This window comes from Canis lupus, chromosome 9 (assembly GCF_003254725.2).
Source record: "Canis lupus dingo isolate Sandy chromosome 9, ASM325472v2, whole genome shotgun sequence".
Lineage (NCBI taxonomy): Eukaryota > Metazoa > Chordata > Mammalia > Carnivora > Canidae > Canis > Canis lupus.
Genome location: NC_064251.1, coordinates 25,170,334 through 25,197,787, shown reverse-complemented (window position 1 = coordinate 25,197,787; position 27,454 = coordinate 25,170,334). Strand labels below are relative to the sequence as shown.

Below are 27,454 nucleotides of genomic sequence, written 5' to 3'. Positions count from 1 at the left end.
CACACACACAGCTATCAGCATCGCACACTCCAGCTTCTTTCAAACCATTCATTTCACCTCCAAGGTGACACCATGTGGAACCAAAAATGAAGCGGCAAAATGTTGAAAATAAAAATAAAGCGGACTTTATTTAGAAGATAAAGGTGGTGGTATCAGTTTTGGTTAATAAAGTTGGGCTCAAGTGTTTTAACAGGTCTTTAATGCCATCACAGACTGGCATGCCAAGGGCATTCTGAATGCCAATTACAGACTGAAGTTGTTTCGAAACCAAGATGCTATCAAAAGCTGATGGAGTTGAGATTTCTCTTAAAAGTCAGACTAACACACTTCTTAAATATCAGAGTGACTAGATTACTTGGTTCTGAAAGTGAAAACACTACACTGAGCAATTCCCCTCCTTCTCAAGTCCCGAAGGCAACATTACAATTGCCTCCTGACAGTCAACATTTCAACGGGAGCTGAGGGGAACCAGGAAAATGAAAAGCAAAATTAATAAATGTAATTGTAATTGATATAGGCAGCTGCCACTTGTGGCACACCAAAGCCTAGTCTGATGCCCATTTTCTTCACATTTGCACTGACATCTTCCCAAGCAGACGGTAACTACATTCTTGAAGGAATGTGCCAAGACTAGGGTGGGGAAGGCCCAGTGAGTGCACAGAATGTGTTTTTGCATCCAGTTGCCTTAGGTGGTACAACTGATTAAGGACAAATCCCCACTCTGGAAAACCCACTGGCCAAAGGTAACTGGGAGAGAGGATTAAATGCATAGCCAGTGTGGGAAGCCTGCAAGGCACCAAGACCACAGTCCAACCAGCCCCCTTTCCTCTTCTCCATCATTGGATGGATCTGGGAGAAAGCATTAACAGCACTTGTCAACTGCTTCCCTGGAACAAAACATGACAAAACACACGGAAGGTTTTGTTTCCATTATGGTTCTCGGTGTACTTTATTCTCCTGCTGTCTAGCTAAGCAGCCCACACAGGACAGAAATGGGTAGCACTGAGGAATGATCAGATTTTTTTTCTCCCCAATATTCCTGCCCCCTCCCTAAGCCCTGACCAACCCCTACCTATCAGGAATGGTTAGTATATCATCCTCTCCTTCAAGAAACAGCTAAAATTTCAACAAGGCATTAGAGGGTCAAGTCTCTTCATTGTTGGGCTTAGGAGGTGGTGCAAACTCTATTCACAATGGAGTCTTTCCTTTAAACACTTTTTTTTTTTTTTTGTACACTGGTTCATAGATCGGCACTTGACTTTGAACCTGGCACCAAAAGGCACAATATCTGATACCCTGTACAAGAGCTATTAGAGATGCTGCCATATGGATGAGAACTGAGCCAATCCCACTTATGAATGGAAGGCTTGGACAGGGAAGGGGAAATGGCAAAGAGAAAAACATAAGCCCACATTTTTTGCTAGAATGGAAATGAAAGTGGGAATTTAAGGTCTTGTGTTTTAATCCTCCCAATACCAGGAAGCAATTAAAAATCTTCCTTGGGTTTTTTGAAAGCAGCGTATTCAAAATGCCAGCAAAAACTCAATAACTGCAAAACCAAAAGGGGATCAAAGCTCACTTATATCCCTCCTTATTGCTGAAAGATTCTAAAACCAAAATTCAGGGTGCCCTGTTCCCTTGTAAAAGGGAAAATAACTTAGTCTCATTTATGGTTCTCATACCACATCACACTTTAAAAAATATATTAGTGTGTGTGACCAGGGGAATGTTTGACACCACTTTAAATCTTCACCTTCAGTGGAAAAATAAAACCCTTTTCAAGTGCCATTCTCATCACAAGAGTTCTAGTATATATATATGTGTGTATGTGTATATATATACTTTTTTGTTTTCTTGGTTAGTTGGTTTTGAAGTGCAGCAAGAGACCAATACCGCATTGTAGTCAATCAAATAAAAGAGAACAGAAGGCCAAGCAGTTTCCAAATGGTTATTTTATCAGATTGTTTGAACATTAAATTTATCCTCGTTTGCAATCCAAAATAGTTACCTGAAGTTTTCTGTGTGTGTGTGTGTGTGTGTGTGTGTGTTTACTTTTATTGTATATTTGTTTTCTAAACTCTTTGGCACAATTTTCTGGGGGTGTTCAGACTATCACGATACATATTAGGAGAGAACTTCTCTTTCATGCTGCCAATTCTGAGCATCTAAATTTTGGTTTGTTTGGATTGTGGCTTTCTTTTGTTTTTGAAGTTTGCGTTATTTTTGTAACAATTGTATTTTAATTTGTTCTAGATCCTCTAACTCCAGAGTTCTTTTTCTCCCCCCTCCCCCCCACTTCTACATTCACAGTTGAACCATATTATTAGGAAAGGCGCCTTGATGAAAAGATCAGGATACGGGAGCTCTGACCATTCGTCAGTGTTTTCCCTAGAAGATAATTAAAAAATAAAAACAAAAAAACAAAAAACAAAACAAAAACCTAAAGAGCGTCTTTCCTTTTTTTTCTTTTTCTTTTTTTTTTTTTTTACACATCTCTTGTGCTGCATCAGTAGACAGAACTTCGGTTAGTTTTATGAAATGCAACATCTAACCCCTTTTTTCTGGGAAAAAGAAACTGCAATGACTTGAAGTTGAGAATGTGGATACCGCCTCACTCACACACACTCATTCTCAGACTGTAAAGAATCCCTCAACCCTCCTTTTAGCCGGCACGCATACAGTACCGTGTGGCAAAGGTACACCAAAGGTGGGCTTGAGACTCAGGCTCCATCTTTCTTATCAGTAGCAAAGGGCAGGCTGCCTTTTACAACAAAGCACCACAGCTGAACCCAGTCCCTCCTCCTCTCCCAAACCAGTCACTCCACTCGGCACCGGCCAAAAGACAGAAAAGCTAGTTCTAGCCTCTCCTGGGAAGAGATAACTTTCTTTTCTAAGCAAGTAAATCCATCGTTTTTCTCTTTTCCAAGATGGCCGACGTTATGGTTTTCTACGAAGTCAGTGCTTACTTAGCTCACTAACAGCGCTGCTGTTGGCGGCTGCGGCTGCTGCTGTGGCAGGATTTTCAATGTGGTGTGTTTTCAAGCCTCACTCACTCATCCTCTCATTCCCAAACATTCAGCATCCGTGCACACTCCTCACTTCCGGGTTTTTCAAAAGATTGGAGATTTCCAGTGGGGGTCTCAGGTTATCATCCCAATGGTAACAGATCTAAAAACAGATGGAAAACAGGTCAACTTTTGAGATCACAGATAACCAGGAGAGCCAAATGCTTTTCTGATTCCCACAATCAAATGCTCATAAGCCCAAAATGAATCTGTCAACTTCTCAAGGATTATTTTTCTTGTATTCCTATGTGCCAACTACCTGCTCTCATTAGCACTTACATTAGAAGGTGGCAGGGACACTAAAAAGATAAAACTCAAAATAGTGTTTTACTGAGATCTATGGAGTAAGAGGATGAGCATGTGAGAGGAGAATAAATTAAAACTACATATAAAAGTAGGGGTCAGACAACTCTTGACTTGGGACATCTTCTGCAGAGCCACACAATGCCTAAAAGCATTGCAGTAAAAAAAAAAAAGGAAAGAGCAGGAGGAAGGGAATAGAGTAGAAAAGAGAATTCTGGGAAAATGCCATTACCAGTAACTTTATTAGGGCCCAAAATCAGTTGGGGACTTCACTGACTTCTAGTTACATAAGTTCTGTTCTTCATCACCAAGAGGAATCAAACACTTGGCTCAAGGAAATACTGAGGATGCCCAACCCCTCCACTAGTACAAGCCTAAGGAACTAAGGCTTGGCTCAAAAGCACTTATATGGGAGAGAGTACAAAACAAAACACCAAGAGAAAGGCATCCCTTGTTGGAACAGTCTGAAGAAACTGTGCCTCCTCCCCTAGAAAGTGGAAGAAAGAGGGCAGTGGGGACAAGCTCTTACCAAGCTTGGTTCTTCAGTTTCCTCAGTTCTTTTGTTGCCCATGTAGCAAGGGTTTTTGCTTTGTTAGTCTTCGATCTCCGTCCTTCTGTTAACAGTTCATGGATCATTGGCCTAGCTTCTACTAATTTCAGTACATCCTTTCCAAATGCTGTACACAAGTCCCTGTGCAAAATAAACACACCTAAATGAGCTCCTGGCCTCATCCTGCTTTCCTGTTTTGAGCCAGTGCTAAGCTAATTGTGGGTCTCCTAGGATTCGCCTAGCTTTTAAAGTTGGAAGAAATTTTAGGGAAAGTCAAGCACCTGATCTCTAAAGACGTGAAAAAGGAGGTCTAAAGAGACAGGATGACTTACCCTGAGGTCCACAACTAATTTGTGGTTCTTTCTTCTAATGATATCTCAGAAACTTTCAATAGGGGAGGCTAAACATAGGCAATCTGTTGACCAATCTCAGAATATGGGATGGACACACATCTGATGCTACTTCTATACCTCTGAGAATTCACTTTACAGACTTTACCGAAGAGAAGTTAGAAATCTGGAGGGTCTGGGATGAGACTAGAGCTAAGGTCTAGAATGAATGATCACCTGTCAGAACTTGAAACAGGACACCATGGATTCTATTAAAGAAATAGCCATACCAAATAAGTGGGTAATTACCATTTAGGCTACTCTCAAAAGTTCTTTACCACAGGTCTTCTCATTTTCCACGAGAAGTTCTATTCAGCTGTTGGAAATAGGATATAACCTACCCTATCAGTCCAGCAGCACAAGCTACTACTCCGTCTGTATGATCCTCATCTCCAGCAATGTGGTCAATGAAAGACAGAATAAATTCTACTCTGGGTTGTACCAGCATGACATCCGCTATAATAGAAAAGAAAAGGTCTGATGAAGCTGCCCCACCTTTGGTAGGACTATATACCCCATTTCAAAATTTCCAAATATATTACCCCGATTAGGCAGGTTTAGGCTGGAGAATTAGTTGCATATAGTTATATCAAACTATTCCTCAAATCAAGAGGTCATCCTTCACGCTAACAAAAGAGGCAGATACTCCTCTTATAAGCATAGAAATAACAAATGGAACCTCTCCTCTAAGCCCATGACATCAAAAGACGTAAAGGACAAATATTTCCCCAATCAATAACAGAAACATCATGTGGGAGAGGAAATGTGCTCTCTTAATCTTTTAATTCAATTGCACTGGAAGTGTGTATGTGTGGTGTGTATACGCTCAACAACTGCCACTCAGGGCTCATGTTGATATGACTAGCACCAATAGCCTTGCTGGATCCCATTCCTTATGGTGCTCAAGAAAGGTAAGACAAAGTAGAGGAAGCGGGGCTGAAATAGCAAAGACTATATCTTTGGATACTCTTCCAAAGCTACTTTCTTCATGAGGGTACTGTTCCTTCTCCTTCTCCCCTTCTTCTAAGCAATAGGTGCTAGTTCATAAGCTACAGAACCAAAGACACAGCCCATTTGGCTACATGAACTCTGGACTAAGTCCACTGGGTTTTATACTCAACGGTGCACGTTTTCCTGGTCTCCCTTCAATCCCTGGACAATTCCGGTATAGGCCTCCAAGCAGCCTTCTCTTAGCTCATTCAGGTAGTCCACCATGTCATAGTCTGACTGTAAAAGACATCATACCAAGAGCCTTTAGTTGTAGGATTGTCAGAAATCCCATTCATCCCATCAGGGCTGGACATAAAAGACAACTTTAAGCTCACCTTGTCCACCTGGGCTTGGGAGGCCTGCTGAAGAGTATTCAAGACAACCTCTAGATATTTTTTAAACTCTCCACCAATAGCAAGAGCAATATCACCAAACACTGACAGAATCTGTGGTTTCACAGACCTGTGGACATTTTCATTCTGACCGGGGGCAGGGGAGAAAAAGAGGGAAATCAAATTAATTAAAGCCAAAATATTCTGTCTAAAGGTTAAAGAAACATTTTTAAAATAATAAAACTACTAATACACTGTACAGACCTTAAGGACATACCTGTACAGACCTTAAGGACATACCCAAAAATTAACAGTGGCTATCTCTGGACAGAGGAACTACACATATATTTTACTGGCCTTCCTGCCCACCCTGTTCCACGTATTGCTCATGGCTTCCTTTAGTTAATTTTACAACCTTACTTTGTAGAATCACATTGTGAAAATGAAAATGAATAATTTTCTTCATGAGGCTAAGGCCAACATCCTGGCAACCCGTCTGTGCCCTCACTTCGTTTTTAATCATCTTTTCCAATTTCTTCAAACGCTAGTAAATTAGATTATGTGTGTAGACACTCACCCCCAGGTTTTCCAGCAGGAGCTGCATCACCTCATCACAGAAAGGTAAGATGTTGGACTGCAGAGCTCGGCATAAGTCTCCTACTAAGCCCACAGCTGCCAAACAAACCTGCAAAGAGTCAAGGAAATGATCTCCGAAACAGAAAAGGCCACCTGCAGGATAAGGCCATTATTTTTATTTGGCCACTGGTCCTTTATCACTTGAGCCTAGAGCTGAAGAAAAAAACACATCTATCTCCTCAAGTAAGTTAAGTAGGCCCCATGCACAGTGTAGAACCCATCGCAGGCTTGAACTTAAAAACCCTGAGATCAAGACTCAGATGCTTAACCAACTGAGGAGGCACCTAGGCACCCCGAGTTCATTTTAACAATCCATACAGCAGAAAAAGAGTGAAGACTCTTCAAGATATTAAGAAGGGACGGAAATGACAATATTCACTGGGAATGATGATGACAAGAGCTCAGTGGTTTAAAAAAAAAAAAGGGAAAAAAACGTTTTTTCAGGGTGCTAGGTTGAGGCATCTAATATCCTGCTTTTCATGGGCTACTTTTAGTTTCACAGCTGGGGACAATACAGAGACTACCTGGACTTTGAACCATGAGGTAGTTATCAGGAATAAATAAGAATATAAAGAATATAAATATCCTTTTAAAAAGCATAGATTACCTGGTACTCAGCATAATTTTTCAATCCAATGCCCAGGAAGGGTTTAAAGGCCTCCATGTACTTTAGGAATTCACCACCCAACACTGTAAAGAAACAAACTATTAGCATCACAGGGTATCACAGAAGTAAGCAAAAGTAACCATGCCTGCTCTCTCAAAACATATTTATTCCACTCAACAGGTTGGGCAGGTGAAGTGTAAGTTAACTGTGGATTCTATCATGAAGACAGGTTATCTCAGACAAGTCAAATTCCTAAGTGCTAGAAAGGCCTAACTCTTATGTCCTGAAGATAATGCCAAATCTCTAGAGTGGGATTTCACTTTGGCTAAACCCAACCAGCCAACCAAGGGTTTTTTTTTTCTCAAGGGTTAATTTTGAATTGGATGAGCTAATAACACTGCCTCTTTGGCTACCTCCTTCATCTGTTTACGCAACATGTCTTCTCTGGCGGCCAGCTTTAAAACAGGGTCCATCCTTGGGCAATTCCATCAAGGATTTATTTAACAAGCTAGCCAGGGAAAGCAGACTGGACTTTTTGCTCAATTAGCCACTCCAGGAGCCAAAGTGAACTTCTGTGCCCTATCAGGGTAGTTACATGTGGCCAGATCAACTCTCAGTTGAACATATGCTCCTAATGCTAGAAATAGGTCTGGTCCTCAGGTAATAGCTTTGGTCATACACCATCCAGGCCAACCCTGAAGAAGCATCTCAGGTTTCTTAAGAGCTCTTTAATGTGCTTCTAATGGCCCTTCAAAGAATCTTAAGCAGACATGGATTCCCCAACGCGATTTTGTAGAGTCAAACATAGAACAACCAGAAGACCAGTTAATTCTTAGAACTCTCAGTTTTTCACTCCATCCCATATGGAGCATGAGGATGTGTCAACATGGAAGTTCAAAGTATTATAACCCAAACCAGGAGGTACCAAGTGCCAAGAAGAAAATAGAAACCTTTGTTTCCTCTATCCTTGGAAAGGAGCCAAATCTCAATAAAGCAAGTAGACTTTCAGAGGAAAAATGAACCCAACAAATAAGAGGTAGATGATAACTGTTTTCCCCAAAAAACTCGCCAATCTGAGTTGCGGCTGGCTCTCCATTTATTTCAAGGAGAGCAGCAGGGCACTTGTGCATAAATTTACACTTACATTCAATCCAATTTTGCCCTCAAGTCATGCCTCAGTAAAAGAGAAGACGGGACCATGCTTTCTGTGATCAAAAGTGCCCCATGGCTGCTGGAAACTCTTACATTCTAAAGACATTCCCTGCCCAATTTTGGCTCACTGACCTTCCACCAGTGTGCTAACTGCCATTAGGGCATCCTCTTGCACTCCCCCAGACCCAGCTGTGCTTTGGAACATCCTCAACAGGGAGGCCATGACCACATCAGAGATCTGCAAAGCATCTTGATGTTGTACTTTCCGGAGAACATTCTGTGAAGTGAACAAGAGTTCAGGATCTGTTGATTCCAAACCCTCCAATCAGAATGCTATATATATATATACCTTTCTAAAAAATCAATTAAGCCCTGTGACTTTTTTTTGGAAGGGCCAAACAAACACACTTTTTGTGCTCAAAAGCTTTCGCAGTGTAAATCTTCTGCAACAAAACATACATTTTAATACCCTTCTATTTCCCAATTCAGAATGAAGACAAGATAATCTACCATGGTACATAAAGCTATCTCTTCTCCATTTCATTTATGTCTGACACACCCATTAGCAGTCTCCATATTGTAGTCTTTTGGAAAGGCAGTTGAATTTCTTTCAGCTTTAAAGAAGGACAGGTTATATAGTTCTTACTCATAAAACAAGAAAGCAATCCTTCCTGTATCTTATTTACTTATGACGGTCAAGAAACAGTTCTGGTAAAGTAAAGCCAACCTGAATTCCCCTAATTCAATATTCCTCACACCTCCCTCCTTACTCTTTAATTTGTTTCAACTAATGTTACCAGATCATTCCTGTATTTGATGACTAAGGAAAGATCTTAACAGTCAAGATATTAAAAAAACAGACTGTTTTTTTTTTTTTTTTTTTTTTTACGTTTGGGTAAGAAAGAGAAAGGAGATGTACAGGGAAGATGACCAAGTTAGCATCACTCAATACTAAAACCTAGTATCCCCCTAAGCGATAGACATGTTCTAGGGTTTCCTGATCTTTGGTAAAAAGGGGAACAGCACCTCAGTCACTCCATCCAGGAGTCCAGTCATGAATGAGGAGTGATTTTAGTTTTTCCAGCCTCCCCTCAAAAAAGTCTATTCTGAACAACAGGTACTATAAAGGATTTAAATTATAATAAAGTTTCCAGTAGGAACTGTTGTTTCAGAATATGATGATAGAAACTCAAGGCTATATTTTTAGCTGAGTGAACCGCAGCTGGAAATCAGATCTGACTGGGCTACATTTGGACAACCCAATAAAAACCAAAGACTAGAAGCTGCCAGCACAAAATAGCTGTACAGCTGGGAGGACTGTCACAAACCAAGTAGTTGCCTTCCCTACTGCAAAAGACAAAGTCTGTCTTTATGGACAAAGAAGAAAGGAAAATAAAAAATCTCTCTCCCAATCAACCACAGATGAAGACCTTTTGAGAAGAGTTTCTGATCAGCATCAGTAAGTGATAAAGCACCGTCATACCTGAAGAGTGGCACAGAGCAAAGACTGAAGGTCATTGAATTGGATCCTGTCGGATGTGCTCTGGATGTGGGACTACAAGGAAAAGAACATTGTCATATTCTGAATAAACACCCTCTAAAAGAGTTCTAAACTCCTTTAGTGCTTCTGTTTTTGCTGGGTTTGCCAGGACCATCAAATAATCTTTACTGATGCTTGTCGGAAATAAAAAACTTACATATGTGTATGGTGTGAAGCGTGTAGGAGTAAATTGGGATGAGCAAAGCAGATTTTTAGTGGTATTATTTTGTATAAGCCTTCTATCTTTCTGAAAAAATACATACTTCCACGTAAACGTCAATACCACCAAGAGAGCATATGCCCCCGCCATACCAGCCTCACACCAGCCTCACCTCCATCTGAAGCACCTGCTGCAGTCGCTCCATGATAACCAGAGTAGTTTTCTGAACCGCGGGATAACAATCCTTGGCACTGTTTTTCACAATTTCCATCAGAGATTCATATGCAGAACTCCTCAGGTTGTTCTGGTGTCCATCAGGTCTGTAAAGAACACACAACAACAATCTAAAAGTCTTACCTGAAAAAGAATAGAGTTGTTATGATGTAAATCTTGTCTCACAGAAAATAAGGAATCCAGAAACCAATACGGTTGTAAATATGGTTGGAGTTTGGCAACACAATACAACCAGGAACCAAATTTTCAACTACTGAGCCAATGGCTCTATTTACTATGGATCTCCAGGCTCGGTTACACTTTAGAATGGCTCTGTGGAAATGGGACTAAAATTATGGGGGAAAAATTAGTTTAAAAAGCTGAAGCACTCATGTGGACAACCAACAAGGATGACTGACATGCTAAGAAAAAGATAGCTCAACTTTCTTCATTCATCTTTGAGATACTATTATACAGAACTTTGATCAGAGAAGTAGAGATAGAACTAGTTAATCATGAAGAGTTTATACCCAGCCTTTTTCCTAATGGTTTCTTTTGAGCCAAAACCAAAATAATTAAAGGTTGTCCCAATTTACAATCTGTTAAAACTACATTTCAGGGGCTCTTGGCTGACTTAGTTGGTGGAACACATGACTCTTGATCTTGGGGCTGTGTTTGAGCCTCACACTGGGTGTAGAGATTACTTTAAAAAAAAAAAAAAGACTCAAAAAATTTCAAAAACTCACTTACAAAATAACTGTATTTAATGCCATATTCTTCATCTATTATCAAAAGTGTTGGGGTGCTTGGGTGGCTCCGTTAGTTAAGCATCTGCTCAGGTCATAATCTCTGGGTCCTAGGGTGGAGCACTGCACTGGGCTTCCTGCTCAGTGGGGGGAGTCTGCTTCTCTCTCCCTCAAATGAATAAAATCTTAAAAAATTCATGGAAGCAATTTTTCTTATACTATAATCAAATAATTCAGCTAACTGTAGACATAGCAAAATGAAGGGACCTCTCTAGATTAATCCCTCTCACCTTTTTTTTAGGAGAGAGAAGGTAGGGAGGGAACAGGGAGAGAGAATCTTAAACAGGCTCCACACTCAGCTTGGAGCCTGGTGCATGGCTTGATCCCACCACTATGAGATCATGACCTGAGCTGAAATCAAGAGCTGGAGGCTTAACCAACTGAGCCATCCAAGCACCCCAAATCAATTGCTTCTTATATAACTGTTTTCTGACTTTACTTGTATAGCTGAACATTCTTTTTTTTCCAGGATCACACCCTGGGCTGAAGGCGGCGCTAAACCACTGGGCCACTGGGGCTGCCCTAAGATGAACATTCTAATGTAGACATAGTCTATAGACTATTTTAGATTACGTGCCCCTCACACAGGGCAGAAGGAGCAGGATGCAGATACCCCCCGTTTCTGTGTAGTATCCGTCACCTGTCTGTGGTCTCCAGGAGCTTCTGAACTATGAGTTCAAAAGAAGAAGATAAGCAATAGGTAGCTGGTTCTTCCTGATCATCAGCCACATCTGCAGCTTCATAAGCAGCTTCAGCCAGACTAGAGAAGGCCTTAAATCCAGACAGAGTTATTAGTATTAGTCCTGAAAAGAACCCTACCCCAGGATAACCTCATTTTTCCTTAACACTCCACGCGCAGTGTTCCTTTCCAATTGATCTATGAATAAATCAATGCTAACAAATCCTCAACTTTTTCTGTCAAGGTCATCTCAAGACCATCTCTTCACAGACATCCTTAAAATTAAGTATTTGTTTATTTATTTATATTGTTTGTCCTATCCCAACTCTCTCAGCTGCAGAGTACTTTCATCTACCACACACACTTGCCACTACTTCTTTTTCCACTTACAGAAAGGCTTTTAGCCCCACTCCCCTTCCTTATCTGAACTTCCTCGCCCACACCCACAAAGGTCCCTAGTGAACCTTCAGCCTGTACTGACTCAGCACTTGGGCCGCCTACCTTCCCTTTTGCCCCCTTCTCAGCAATGGTACTTTTTGTAGCCAGCAACCCTCTAACTTAATCAAAATTTCTTGTCCCCAGTCAACTGAAGGAAGAAAACCAGGTCCTGATGGTTTTCCCAATGGGTTAATATGACTGTTCTAAGTGGTTTGGGAACCAGTCACCATGAGTCAACAGCTCCCACTGGCTCATGCAATTGGCATTCCTCCACATTTTAAGTAAAGAAATTAGGAAGGAGATGCTATTCAGAAAAGGCCTTCCAGTGAGGTAGACCCATTTCTCTCCCAAATGTCCTATGTTCTTGCCAAGGGCTCAGCCCTGCTCCGTTATCTCAGCATGAAGAAAACCCCTTACCCAGCACACATTTGAAGCCACTCGGGGTTCAGCACTGAGGCCCTCAATCAGACACTGCAGCAGGGGAGTCAAGTAGACATCATTGATGGCAGCTTCAGGGAGCAGTTCACAAATTCGGCCCACAGTCCACGCAGTTGTATCTCGAACAACTACACTAGGGTCTTTCATTAATTCTATTAGGGTGGGCATAGCCTGCAAATACAGCAGTTATTAGCAGAGCAAAACAAAGATTAAAATTCATGTTGACTGGAACGGAAATACTGATAGTCACGATTTCTAAAAGTTTTATTTAAATAATCTCTATACCCAATGTGGGGCTCCAACTCACAATCCCTAGACCAAGAGGTGCATGCTCTTCCAACTGAGCCGGGCCAGACGTCCCTTGATGGTTGGGTTTTAACCCAAAGCACCAATATAGTTTGTCATTTTAAAAGACTGTCATATACCCAAAAGTATAATAAAATCAAAGTGAAAAGTGAGAAGCACCTTAGCTCCAGTCATGATTTCAGGGTCCTGTGACCAAGCCCTGCTATTGGGCTCCCTGGTCTGCAGGGAGCCTGTTTCTCCCTTTCCCTCTGCCTGCCAGACTCCTTCTACTTGTGTGTGTGTTTGTGCGCTCTGTCAAATAAATAAAATCGTAAAAAGTGAAAAGGTGAAACAGTCCTCTCTTCACCAAATCCCAGCATAGAATCTTATTAAGAGTCTAGTATGAATGCTTTTATCAGCCTTTTACTGAATCACTCAGGTGATGCTTCTAGATGCGGCTGTGATGGCATCTGGCTGTATTTCAAAAGGCTGAGTTCCATACACTAAACACATTACAATGGACTCTTGTATCACTTGTAATAGTAAAATAAACATAGCATTTTCACAATAGTTTTCATTACATAGATATCATTTTGTCTTATGGACAAAACCATCACATTGCTAAGAATTATGGGGAAAGTTAATGATATAGCAGTAAGTGAAAAAATAAGTTTTAAGACTACTGGCCACTGAGAACTCTATCCTGTTGCGCATACATATATGCACACAGAACCCTGCTACACAGATAAATACTAAGAGTTAATAATGCTATTCCTAGGCAATAGGATTAAAAGTGACTTTTTCTTTTCAGCCTTTTCTGAAATTTTCAAGTCATGACTTTTGTAATAATAATTTTAAAGAGTCAAGAAATACATCTTATCATTCCTTCACTGACAGCAAATAACAATCCAAAATAAATTTGGTGCGTGATTATGTATAGTTTTGTTTTTAAAATAGAGGCACAGTTTCAAGGAAAAAGTTCAAACAACAGAAACTCCACTTTCCACCCTCAAACTTCCTCAGCTTCACCTGGATAACTAGTGGTTTGAGCTGATTGGGCTCTGGTCCTTCCAAGATACAGCCAAAAGCCATGACTGCCGCATCCCGGTACCGCCAATCAGGGTTCTTGATGTGTTCTTTAATGAAGGGGAGGACATGTGGGACAATGTCATCTTCACAGCAGGTGGCCAGGAGCATGAGGCAGACGCCTGCTGCTTTGCAGGGGTTCCAGTCATCGTCATCATCATTCTCATCCTGACAAGAGAGTTTGGCACTAGTTAAATTTATGTTCAAATAATCACTGTAATTCAAAAAAAGAGAATTACTAACTCAAAAGGTCTTCTGACTACTCCCAAATGTTATTGGAACTTAAGTTTGAGGGATATAAATATAATATAAAACCCTTATATTTTAATTTCTTCCACAAAGATTCATCACAGCATAGCCTTTGGTAAGTAAGATGCATACGGAGGCAAGTCCTACTTAGTACTATACAACGAGATGGACCAAGTTCACTATGTGCAACAAGAAGGATGAAACTTGAACATATAGAAAGCGAAAGGCAGAACAGGAAGATATGCTGTATGATTCCAGTTCTATGAAGTCCAAAATCAATAAAATAATCTGTGGTGGTAAAGGGGAGGGAATGAATGAGGAAGATGAAGGCATGAGGTGGCTCCTGGCTCCTGGTGTGCTAGTGACTTATTACAGTTCAACAGGAAGTTAAACGGAAAAAAAGATTCCATTCAGATCTCCCCTGAAACTAGAACTCAAGGTTCATCTTCCTTATTGTGGCTACCCGTATTACCTAGTAATTCAAAAGTAGGCTGCCTTGGGGTGCCTGAGTGGCTCAGTGGTTGAGCGTCTGCCTTTGGCTCAGGTCGTTATCCCAGGGTCCTGGGATTGAGTCCTGCAGCAGGCTCCCCTTGGGGAGCCTGCTTCTCCCTCTCCTTGTGTCTCTGTCTGTCTCTCTCATGAATGAATAAAATCTTTAAAAAAAAAAAAAAAAGCAGGTTGCCTTATGCCGCTTCAGAATATTACATACCTAAAGAACGATTTGTTTCCAAATACGAAAACCACAATACAAAAGTGAAGATACTGAGATTGAAAGACACAAGAAATAACTGTAAAACTGAACCAGGATATGAAAATGAGAGGACACCCAGTCCATTTCAAACCAAATACATCTTTACTTATATCTTTTGAGATTGTTATACCGAAGAATCTTTCCGAACACCATACCAAGGAAAACTCTGATGCCTAAAGTCAAAAGAGAATGACAACCAAGATATACTTCACATAAAAGAATTTCTATATTTACCCATTAGACTCAAATCTTCATGAAGTCCTGTTATTTTTATTTTGTCCTGAATCTCATTGATGTTAACGATCACAGAAGAATCAGAGTAACTCTTTTTTTTTTTTGGTTTGGTTTTGTTTTTGAGACAGCGCATACCCATGTGCAGGGGGACGGGGGGTGGGGGTGGGGTAATCTCAAGCAGGTTCCACACCAAGTATGGAGCCTGACGCGGGCTTGATCTCACGACTCTGAGATCATGACCGGAGCCAAAAACCAAGAGTTCAATGCTTAACAGACTGAGCCACTCAGGCACCTCCAGAATAATTCTTCTCTAACCTCATCAAGATTTTAAATGTATATACGTACTGTGAACTCTTGAAAATAATCCAAATATTAGCAGATACTTGAGTGGCCTAAAACTACCACATACCTCTTGCTAACCGTTCTTTACTCCAACTTTTATAGCACATGTCTCCTGCATTATTTTGGACATGGTACAGCACTCAGGAATCAGCGTGTGTAGCTTGTTCACAACTAAGGCTGAAACATCCAGACCCAGCTCTCCTTCGCAAACAACCCAGAGCCTAGAGGATCTTAAGAGATCCAGCTCGGCTCTTCCCAGTCATCTATAACAAAACATGAACCAGCTAAAGAGTTGCTGAGTTCCTTCATGGAAATTGTTCCACAGCAAACTAACTCTCAATAATATCTCATGGCTTACCCTGGCTAGATTTGTGAGGTAACTCACCTGTTTAGTTAGTGTCTGTGTGAGGATTGGCACCAGGTACTGTAGTGCTCCCTTGGCATAAAACTTGCTGGTGTGCTCAGGGGGTCGTCCTTGTTCTGCTGCCTGAGGAGAAACATAAAAGCAAATTCTGGACAGCAGCAAACAGGCTGGTACTAGAGGCATACAATGAGAGCTGCCCAGGGGTTTGTACAGAAATACACAGAGCAAATGTAACATTTGCTGTGATCTTTGGAGGCGCTCATTTCTTTGGTCTACTTCAATGGGATTCTTTTAGGCCATACATATCTTCTACCTTAAAGGACCAAGGCAACCTTAAGAACTACATTCCTTTTTCACAAGCTCGATTCATATTAAGAAGCTGTCATCTAACTAACCTTTGGATCAAGAGATGTACTAAGTTTACGTAATGATGCCAAAAATAAAACTGGTTCTTAAAAGTGTGCAAGACGGTTAAGGCTGGAAAAAAAGCTTGAGTTCAAAGATTACAAAGTGCAGACCTAGCCCCTTTGTCTATAATGAATTCCTTCACCAGAGTTAGTAAGCTGTCAATTATGCATCCCATGCTTGCATGAGGACTTCCAAAAGGAAATAACTCAGCGTTGGACGTCACCTTGTTAAATTGTGACTGCCTGCTGCCCCCTTGTGTTCATGGTAGTAACATCAACATTTATAATAAATCACGTCTGACTGATCCGTAAAGCATGAAATGCCTCATTATGGGTCTGTCTCCCTCCTGAGGGGCTCTGGCTAGCAGAGAAAGCAAAAGCTCTACAAATGGAGATGCCCTCTAAGCCCATGCAGAATAAAGCTTTCTCAGAGGAGCTGAATACCCAAAAGGGAGCTATGTCAGACAAATAATTCTCCTGCTGCACCAACTCTCTCCCAGGCTCACCTCGGAAGCCTCAATGGCCAAGTCCATTTCCTCATCACACACATTGGACCAGAATTCTATCCCTTGTAGGGCCACTTCATCAATGTCACTTTTCATTGCTTCAATTGTGATCTTTCGAGGGAAAGAAAAAAAAAAAAATGACATACCAGACACCAAGTAAGTGCTGGTTCAAGTTAGACCTGCACTTCCAACCACAGACATTCAAGTGTCAAAAATGTACATTTATGAAAGCTAGGTCTGAATGAAAGGTAGAAACAGAAAATAGATTTTAAAAATATACTCTTCCCCACCACAAAGGAAGCCCAAGTCTTCTTGGCACATTACTGATGGCTTAAACATAACACTCAGACTCAAGGAATTTCCTTGGTTTCGTAATACTAAGTAAAAAATTACAGAAATGACAAAACATCAAGAATGATGGGCTTTGCAACTAGCTACATGCTAACATACATAAAATAGAAATACTTACAGCAAAAAGAGCAGGACCCATATACGTCTCCATATACTGATAATACAATGACATTATCTTTACCAGATTCTGTAAGGCAGCCACTCGTACCTTTTACAAAAAAAAATAAAAAAATAAAAAAAAATAAAATAAAAAAGGATTAATAATGTAGTCTGACAAAGAGAACTACATCACACAAATGGGTCAGTAATCTAAAGGGCCAACTGAGGTACATTTGGGTTATGTCAACATTTCTTTAAAATTAATCTCTTAAAATTTTTTTCACCATCCTTGTTTATTTTTCTTTTCTCTTTAAAGGTGCCTCTGGAACCTGTGGAGGGCTAAACTCAGGAATGCTATTCAGACTAGATGTTAGTCCCATCTGTTTGGAGGATCCAGGTTTAAGTACAGCAACAGTAAACCTATTCCAATGGCTACAATGAAAAACAATCACTTGTATAACTTACAGCAATTAAGTAGCAAGGGTGATCAAAAACCATTTCTTCCTTAAATCTTTTCAGAGGACGTAACTTCCATTATGTTAACTAAGTACAATTTTCCTCTCTTTTATGAAGAACAGTATTAGTCAAACCTTATTTCTGATGTCACCTGATTCCCAGCATTTCAAACTACTATGCTAGAAATGGCATTTCCGAGAGATGGATTTTTCATATGAACTCACACTTACCCTTGTATCCGGACACTGTGTGGCTTCACAGACCACCTGCATAATAAAGTGCCTTTCGGACTGCAGGAAGAATAAAAGTAAAAGATAATAAGAAGAGTACAAACCATATATGTGAAGATTGCTAGACTATTCTCTTCAGAGAAAACCTTGCACTTCCCATCAGCCCGTAACCATGAACCAATCAAGCAGCTTTTCCCTGACACAGTCCCTACTATATGACCTGCCTTCTAAAGAGGTCCCTAATTTTTTTTTTTTTAAAGATTTTATGTATTTATTCATGAGAGATACACACAGAGAGCAGCAGTCTCCAGGCAGGGAGCCCGATGCAAGACTCGATCCTGGGAACCCGGGATCATGCCCTGAGCCGAAGGCAAACACCCAATCGCTGAGCCACCGGGCATCCCAGTCCCTAATCTTTTAATCCCCAAAATGATCTTCACTAACAAGACTCCAAGGAGGAAGTAGACAGGAAAATGTAGGTCACAGGGTTTAAATATAAATGGTTAAAAAAAAAACCCACAACCCTACATTAGGAAAACCCACTTCTTTATATTTAAAATCTAAGAGAATTCGAAACATCTGCTTTACTTAAAAATTTGTTTCCTGGGAGGTGGCAAATCCCCACCAATCATGGTAAGACACAGGAGAATACAACAATGAAGTGATTTGCTACTATCCTAAGTCTTCTGAAATCTAAAAGGAAAAAGTCTGTTTTCTAAGCAATTAGAATTACAATTTGCTTTGGCTTCTTAGACCTCCCTACTTTGTCCACAGTAAGACCAAGAAATGGCAAAAAGCACAGCTAAAGTGTCAACAAGTATACAAAAATACTTGCAGACCACATACAATCCAGTGATTCCACTTGATGATAGACCCAAGGGAACTAAAAGGAGGGCCTCAAAGATCTATTTGTCCACCTACATTCATAGCAGCATTATTCACAAGAGTCAGAAGATGAAAGGAAGCAACCCAAAAGTCCACAGACAGATGAATGGATGAACAAAATGTGGTACATACACAAAACAAAATGTTATTCAGCCTGAAAAAGGAAATTCTGACATAGGCTACATGTATGAACCCAAGATATTATGCTTTGTGAAATAAGCCAGTCATAAAAAATCAAATATTGTATGATTGCTTACACTTAAATAACGTATCTAGTGTAATCAAATTCATAGAAACAGAATGTAAAAAAGTTGCCAGGGCCTGGGAAGGGGAAAAGAGGGGAAAAGAGGGAGTTGGTTCTATGCATATAGTTTCAGTTTTACAAAATGAAAAATTTCTAGAGACTGGCTGCAAAACAACATGAATATGCTGAACACTATTGAACTATACACTTAAAAATGCTTAAAATGGTAAACTTAATATCATTGTAGATTTTAACATGAATAAGTAATAGGCGGAAATATTTTCAGACAAGATAAGCTTTGTTTATATATTAATTTTCAAAAGCATCTTCCAAGGAGTTAATTAGCCCACAACTTCTACAATTTTTTAAAAATCAAACTCTATGCCCAGGGTGCCTGGGTGGCTCAGTTGGTTAAGCATCTGCCTTTGGCTCAGGTCATGATCTCATGGTCCTGGGACCGAGCTCCACATCAGGATCCCTGCTCAGCAGGGAGCCTGCTTCTCCCTTTCACTCTGCCACCACCATCACCCCTCTTTTGCTCTGTCAAAATAAATAAATAAATAAATAAATAAATAAATAAATAAATAAAATCTTTAAAACTAAAAAATCTATGCCCAACAAGGGACCAGAACTCAAGACCCCAACCCAAGGATCAAGTTATATGCACACCGACCAAGCCAGCCAGCCCTTTTTTATTTTTAAAAACTCTACAACTTCTGTGTTTAAGATTTTATTTAAGGGAGAAAGAGAAAATGCATGTACATAAGTGGAGAGAGGGGCAGAGGGGGGAAGGAGAGGGAGAGTCTCAAGTAGACTCCATGCACAGCTGCTGAGCACAGAGCTCTCCATGGGGCTTAATCTCACAACTCTGAGATCATGATCTGAGCCAAAACCAAGAGTCGGAAGTTCAACTGACTAAGCCACTCCAGTGCCCCAATTTGTTGGTTTTTGTTTGTTTGTTTTAAATCCCAGAGCGTACCCACACTTTGATCTGCAAGAGTAAAAACCTAAGCTTAGAAACACTTCAGATCACATTTTCCCACAAAGCCTCATGAGAAACAGCAGACACCTACTCCAGTCACTTCTCACACAACACAAATCTTAACTAGAATGGAAATGAGTGCACCTAAACCAGATGGTACTTTCTAAGCCACAAACTTAAAAAAAGCAACAACAAAATAACAACTTTCATTTAACTCTTACTCCTTACCTTCCAAACCTACGTCTTTTTGTCAAAAGAGACTTACCTCTTTGTCAAAGTTTGCTTTGGTGAACTCCAATGAGTTCAGGAGTGCATTTGTAGCCGCCAGCTTCACATTATTACTGGGCTCTTCTTTCCTCATCCCCTGGATTATGGCAGTCAGAATCTCATTGGATTTATCCTGTAGCTGCTCTGGGTCCTGAAACAAGCAGAGAAGTGCAGTGAGTAAAATAATGAGCTCATGACTAATCAGCAGTCCTTTTAACTGTGAAATCCACTAGAGTGAGTATCATGACTTTCTCTGATCTTTTTCCATATATTTCCATTTAGGGACAAACCACCTGCAAAATATCCTAGGGCCTGAAGTCCAAAATTGAACTGAAACAAGTTAAACTCATCAACTTCATCTGATTTCCTAGCATAATGACTCTGGGCATGAGGTAATGCTGGCTTTTTCTTCTCCCTTCTGTGCAAACGGAAAGGGCAGTCTGATGTTTTTTTCCAAGGCCATCTGTATCAACTGAAGTAAAGCTTCTGAAGGCCAAAGATCAATGCTTGGGCCCAACACCTAGGCAGTCTAAGTCCAGGTCAAGTGTGGACTTCTTTGCTTCATCAAGTCTATATGTGGAAACAGACACCAAGGTGGTAACCTCAGCAGCAGCCATAGTCCCAGGAGGGCTACATTTCACAAACTGCTGTGCCTCCAGTGGCTAAGCCAACTACAGCAAGAGCTGGCAAAGTGTTTCTGTGAGATAGTAAATAAAAAGGAAGACAGCATCCATGGTACCCTGAGGACCTTGAGAAAGGGATCGGGGTCAGGGATGTTCCACAACAGAACACATCTTCTTTTAGAAATCTGGAATCTATACCTCTCCAAGCATACAGATTTCTTTGTTCTGAGCTTGGGATCCTCAATTCTCTTTAGTTTAGGGCATGATTAGCAATGTGAGGATCAGTTAGCTATCCCAATACAGAAGTCTAGATTAAATAAAGCAGTCCTACTTGCAAAATACTCTGTTGTAGCTTGGTTTTCTCCATCACGTAAAAACAATCCTAATACCAGGCAAGTCACAACTAGAGGGAATCAGCTATCTAAGTTAGATACAGAAGACCGTACTTACTATATCTTGGCAAATGTAACCAATAGCTTCCAATGTCGACTCTTTCATGTGCTCTGTGCTGTTGGGGTTTGTGACATTGGCCACCAGCTGAGGAATGAGTTCTGGCCACTGGTTCACCGGGATCTCTGCACAAGCAATACCAGCCACACATTGTGAGGCAGAACTAGGCCGGTAAGTTTCTGTGCCCAAAGTCTGCAAAACCTGCGCCGCACACACACACAAAATAAGATGAAAAGTATCAATTACTAATACTATTTGAACATGTTTTGCCTACCACCACATCTCTTAGATCAGTCTGAATTTTCTGCAACACACACACAAAATTAGAAAAAGGTATATACAATATAGTCCGCTATCAAAAAAAGAACCACCAGCTTCACTAACCAACACCAGCACAATGTTGCTACAGAGCCTAGAAAAGAAATCAACCACTCCCTACTACCAAAAGGACTTCTCCAAAGCCAGACATCTCACATCAATGTTCAACAAAATAAGTAGTCAGAAGGAGATAATGTTAGAAAGCAAAGAAGACAAAATTAAGCTTCTAGGCTCCTTGCTAGAGGTACAATGGAAGGATGTTCACAGCCTTGTTTTGTGGATAGAAAATGTGGGACTTCAGAATGAGGCTAACTCTGGGCATTCAAATGGGTCTGATTCACAGATCATAGTCTAGCCTGATTCAAGGAAGAGACCCGTTCCGACTTATGAAACGTGAAACAAGCCTTCTTCCCTATGGTCAATGACAGGTTAGCACCCCACAGTGACTTTCATACAAAGGCCTTGGTCAGGGAACATCACTAGATGCAGATACAAAGTTACTGATGTTACTAACACCTAAGAATGAATCCTTATTTAACTTTCAATCTGGAAGGATTTGTTCTGTTTGCCCAAGAATCAGAAAACTCTTCTCTCCACCATCAACAGATATCAAGAACTAGTTAGATATGTCAATTAAAATGAGATCCGCTTCTCATTAAGCAGGTCTTGTTTGAAGAGATAATCATACGAGGATTTATGTAAAGGGGAAAGGCACAGGTACAGATAAAGTATGAAGCCACAATTGACCCAAGGTTAATCATTACCACAATCAGCTAATTCAGTCAATGAACTAAGAATCACCAGTCCACTCAAAAGGCAAACAGTTAACTGTTCCTGGCATGAACACAGGACAAAGCGTAGCTGCCAGATATTCAGGCCAGCTCTGCTGACTGGGTCAGGTCACTTAGTAGCCTGCTTTGTAGCTAATAATAATGAACTCCCCATCTTTCCCCCATACAGTATATCATCATCCCTGCCCGCCCCCACTGACAAGAGCTCTGCCCAGTAACAAACTGTTCTGATTGATCGTAAATGAAGGTTTTGCTCTCTAGGGTTACCAGAGCCAGGATGACTCTTAAAAAAACTGTTATGTGGAAGACATGGAGCACGGAGGTAGGGATGAGATGACCAGTCTAAAACAGCAGATGCAGAACAGGTATTAACCCATGTCTGACTGAGAGCTCCAGGTCAGGGTGCCTTTATACTACATATACCACACTACCTCCTGGTACACGTGTGGATAGCACTGAACCCCACTGTATCTTTATCTTTCCTCCTTTACATTGCTTCTGGAAGACCCCTAGTTAGCATTACTTGAGGTGATTTACAGACCACAAAGGTCGGTTTTTGTTTTTTTTTTAACCTAGGTGGTAACCCTAATGATAACAGTCAATTACCAGAAATAAGAGAAATAAAGGAGTGAACTCTAAACTGTGTCCAAGACCCACATTTCAAAAAATAAATAACCATCAGCCCTGAGAAAGTATTCATTACCAGAGCTGCTGTGAAAGGGAAAAAAGGGTATGATTAACTGCTAATTTTCTTTCGTGCAGAAGGGTTCAACAACACATACGCTAATTTATTCAAATTTTAAAAAGTCTTAAGACTGATGTGCCAAAAAGAGTCAATTACAGTTCCAATCACATCTCATCTCATTTACTATTGCATAATTTCAGCAAGATAAGAAAGTGAATGGGCACTACAAGCACCAAGATTCCCAGTAACTGACTGATGGAATAAACCTCAATCATATCAAATTACGAAGAGAAGATTAAAATGTTTTTACATAAGCAGACTCAATGTGGACAGAAATTGCTCTACATATTCCAAAGAAGATTCAAAATAAGTTGGCTTTCAAAACCTAATCATGAGTACCTTCACACAAGACTAGAGAGAGGAGTATATAACTTGAAAGAGAAGTTGTTGCCCTAAGAGGCACAAATCTACCAAACACCTGGAAATAGCAAGTATGATGTGTATAACCATGACATGTGCAACTACACATTTAGGAGTCCCCCAATTGATTTCCTCTCAAATACCAAGGATCAATTGCTTGACTTACCATTTTCTATGCCTTATGCACATAAGACAGACTGCTAAAGAACCTCATTAACTGGGGAGTGCAGAGGACATTTGTCCATGTATTCTAAGTATCTTTTCCTGTAGCTAGAATTACGGATTTTAACTCAACAACAGTCACATGACCTCCATGATACAGAGCAAGGGACATTCAATTTTCCTTAAAACTCATCAGTCCACTCTTTAAACACCCTGATTAAAAGCCAGATATTCCTAAAGAAAGTTTTTCATAATTTACTAAATAGAAAAAAGCACCATTAACATCATATTATTTCACAAACTCTTTGGCTTAAAAGGCCCAAGAGATCATTTAGCTCCTCTTTAAACTCCACATAGTGCCATGCCTAAACCATTAAACAATGAAAATGATCTACAGCACAAGTTCAACAAGAGCCAGGACTGAGGAGAATGAAAAAAAAAACATTTAGGAAGACAGGATTATTTAAAAAATATTCCCAAGCCTCACTCCAACAAAACACAATCTCTGGAGGGAGCTTGGAAATATGTTATTGTTAGCAAATACCCTAAATGATTCTCATACTTCAAGTTTGGGAACCAATTTGTATACTATTGTCAATTCACCAGAGATTCTACAAATTCTGGCAACCAATTAAAGTTCCCTAAAAAGCTGGTTTACCTTAGCTTTAAAAAAAAAAAAAAAAGATTTTATTTGAGAGAGAAAAAGAGTGTGCACTCACGAATCAGAGAGCACTAGCACAGGGGAGGGGCAGAGGCAGAAGCAGACTTCCCACTAAGCAGGGAGCTCGATTCCAGGACCCTGTGATCATGATCTGAGCCAAAGGTAGATGCTTAACTGATGGGCCACTCAGGCGCCCCTACCTTAGTTTTCTGAAAATAATTCCAATGCATTTATTAATGGGAAATGATGGCAGAGTACAGACAAGCTGAACTGAGAAAAAAATTTAAGTCAAATACAATTTTTTTTCCTTCAAGTGAAGCTTAAGTCTCAGAATTGTATTACACTGTCAGCTCTATCCCATGTAAATGACAAAAGAACTGACCAAGATGTTTCTTTTAGGGGGTCCAGGAGAGGATGGGGAGGTGGGGTGGAAGACGAGGTTTCTAGTTCCCAGAGGCTAACAAGACTTTAAAAGAAAATAAAGTTACTTACGTAATTCTTAACTTCCCGTCGAGCATTAGCATCAATTGCAAGCCACCTCTGCTGATATTGTGCCTTGATATCTGGATCTTTAGATGTCAAAGAGTTCTTGATTTGTAGACCAGCTGCAACTCTGGCAACCTGACTGTTTCCTGGATTTGCCAGCACTCTGGACAGTTCCACAAGGAAAGTGGGCTATTAGAGAAAATGTGTTTGTGAATGAAAGTATCTTTGGAATTTCACCAATTAAGAATACCTTATAGAGCACCAAAACACTGGGGGAAACTTAAGTTTTTTAGAACATATAACAAACATCTTGGAAAATGCTACAATATCTACTTCATAACTCCTATAAAAATGTTACATGGTACACAAGTCATCCATCTTCTCATGCAGCCTCAGCATTTAACCAGAAGGTACAGATTTTCCTATGAACATCATTTTTAGTCCTCAAATCTTCATATTAGATCTCCTAAAATAAAGTTTGACAATCTAGTAATCAAAGGATTCTTCTATTTAACAATGCCCAACAATAAATATGTTAAATGAATGACTATGTGAAGACAAGGTAGAGAGTAAAATTTTCTCGAAATTAAAAAAATTAGTCTGAAAAGAATAATAATTAGGGTGGCTTTTGATCTCATGTAGGCAGGTAATCTTTGGTAACAGAGATAAATACTTACAAACCTAAAACACAGATTTAGGAGGCTAGTCCTCTGTTTTAGCTTTAAGTGTTTAAGGAGAGAGAAACACTGAAAAAAAGACTTATAGATGTGATTAATATTAGAAACAAGAGGAAGTGAGAAGATAAAAATGCCAAGACAAATTTGCCAGGAAAAAATATTTTACATTTAACAGCCAACAGTTAACACGCTAAAGGCTCCCATGCATTTTGAACTTGAGCTGTCCACTGAACATATAGTACATTTCTGAAAAACTTACTGAACCTTTCGTGATGCGCAGGTCCCCAAAAATGTTTAAAAATTTTAAGACACATTCATCTTCCCTGCAGAAAGCTCTGTCCAAATGGAAGATAACAGGAAAAACCAAAAGCAGATAGTTTCTTACCACTAACGAGTCTTGCAATCACAGAAAATAATTCTTAAAAGTTTTATTAATTATGTACCACTAAGGAATGTTAAGAATGTCAGAAGATAAAATGTTAGGAATAGAATAAACGGCTTCTTGTAAAGCCTTTGAGCAGAGGCAGAAATAGGAATATATCCCAAATAGAAATATTATTGGTCTTTACTAGCAGAAAAAATCCTTTCTACGGAAACATAAGGATAAAAAGCTAACTAGTAAAAACCAGTGCCAAAAAAAAAAAAAAAAAAAAAAAGGTCATTTAAGGCAGTTTGTATAAAATAAGCCTTGTCACTTTTTTGCTTACATTTCGTCTAGATAACAAAGGAACATGTTTGGTTACAATGTTATTTAGGCTTATTACCTATTACTTTTAAAAGATGTCAAATACCATCCACCCTTCCATCTCCTCCCCATCCCCTCCCCCCATAAGAGGGACATCAAAGAGAAACGACACTGGTACACAGGCTGTTTCAACCAATCCATCCCACATTTTTAAACAGAGGCCCAGTCTAGCGGATTTCTCTTCGTTTTTTTCCGTACCCCTTAAATTTGAAAATACGATAATGAGGAACTTTCCTCTGTGATTTCATCTGGAAACAGGCCCGATCAAGGAGGAGTCTCAGCCTGCTGTATGGGTATAGATTCAGTCTCTACCCATCGAAGTAAAAACCAAAAACCAAAAACTGAATAATCCTTTAAACGAATACCCAGGAAGCAAAGGGAGAAATATTGCCGGAGTGTGTTAGGAGGTACTCGGGTGCCAGGCCTGGCCATGAGCACAGTACCAAGGGGCATAGGAAAGGGTAGACTCTGGGAAGTAAGGGGGGAGAACCACAAGGGCCACGGGACAGGAAGGAGAAGCCGGCCCGGGTCAGCACAGGGCGGGTAGCTGGGCGCCGAGCTTCCACATGGCCCCTAGGCCCGGCTCCCCCACCCCCACCCTTGCTGAACACGCAGCGCCGCGCAACCTAACTTCCCTTCCCTCCCTCTTTCTCCCTCCCGCTGCACCGCCGCCCTCAAGCCGCGCGGCGATTGGGCGGCAGTCACCCCGGCGCGCCGCGCCATTGGCCAGCTGCCGGGGCCCGGGGCGGGACACACCCACCGGCTTCCCGATGGCGGGGTTAGGTTGGACCGGGGTGGGGGGGAGGGGGACGGGATGGGGCGGGGTGGGTTCCCGAGGCCTGGGCCTCCGGGAGGGCGGGAAGGCCCGCACGCAGGGGATGGGTGGCCGGCGGGCGGGATGGTGGACGGCGGGGTGGCACGCACCAGGTTTTCCACGGCCGCACGCTCCAAGAACTTCTGCGCCGCTTCCAGTTCCAGCCGATCTGGGGGGGGAGGAAAGTGGGAAGGGGACAGGGTCAGAGGGGCCAGGACTTCCCCTCCCCCCACCCGGTCACCTCAGCCCGACCCCCGGCCCCCGCGTCCTACCGGGAGACACGGTCTTCTCGAGGATGGTGATCAGCTCCATGGCGGAGGGGGTGGCGGGGACTCCTCCTAAGACGACGGTCCGGCCTCTCGGGCGGCGGCTCTAACTGGGGATGGGGGTTGGGGGTCGGGTGGGAAGGGAGGGTGGGGTGGGGGGCGGGGGTCACCACAAGCCCATTCACCGGCTCCCTCTTGGTAGTCGCCCCGGCTCCCTTTCCTTCCTCTTTTCCTTCCTTCCCCCCTCCTAATTTGTTGCTGGCGGCGGCGGCAGCAGCTGCTCCACTGGCGGCGGGGGAGGGACCCCGGGGGTAGCTCAG

General features: G+C 41.2%; 1 protein-coding gene across 1 annotated transcript; it reads right to left on the bottom strand.

Annotated features, from left to right (window-relative positions):
- Positions 1–102: 102 nt before the first annotated feature.
- On the bottom strand, positions 103–27,283 carry KPNB1 (karyopherin subunit beta 1). Its single transcript, XM_025440864.3, has 22 exons — positions 27,141–27,283; positions 26,979–27,037; positions 24,639–24,821; positions 21,110–21,310; positions 20,035–20,187; positions 17,659–17,718; positions 16,992–17,081; positions 16,523–16,633; positions 15,631–15,732; positions 13,613–13,837; positions 12,278–12,469; positions 11,384–11,514; positions 9,897–10,044; positions 9,508–9,579; positions 8,157–8,301; positions 6,873–6,955; positions 6,207–6,314; positions 5,633–5,776; positions 5,429–5,534; positions 4,649–4,763; positions 3,898–4,059; positions 103–3,168 (listed from the first exon to the last, which is right to left on the bottom strand). Coding segments are annotated over exons 1-22 (2,631 nt in total). The 5' UTR covers positions 27,181–27,283; the 3' UTR covers positions 103–3,167.
- Between the last annotated feature and the right edge of the window lie 171 nt (positions 27,284–27,454).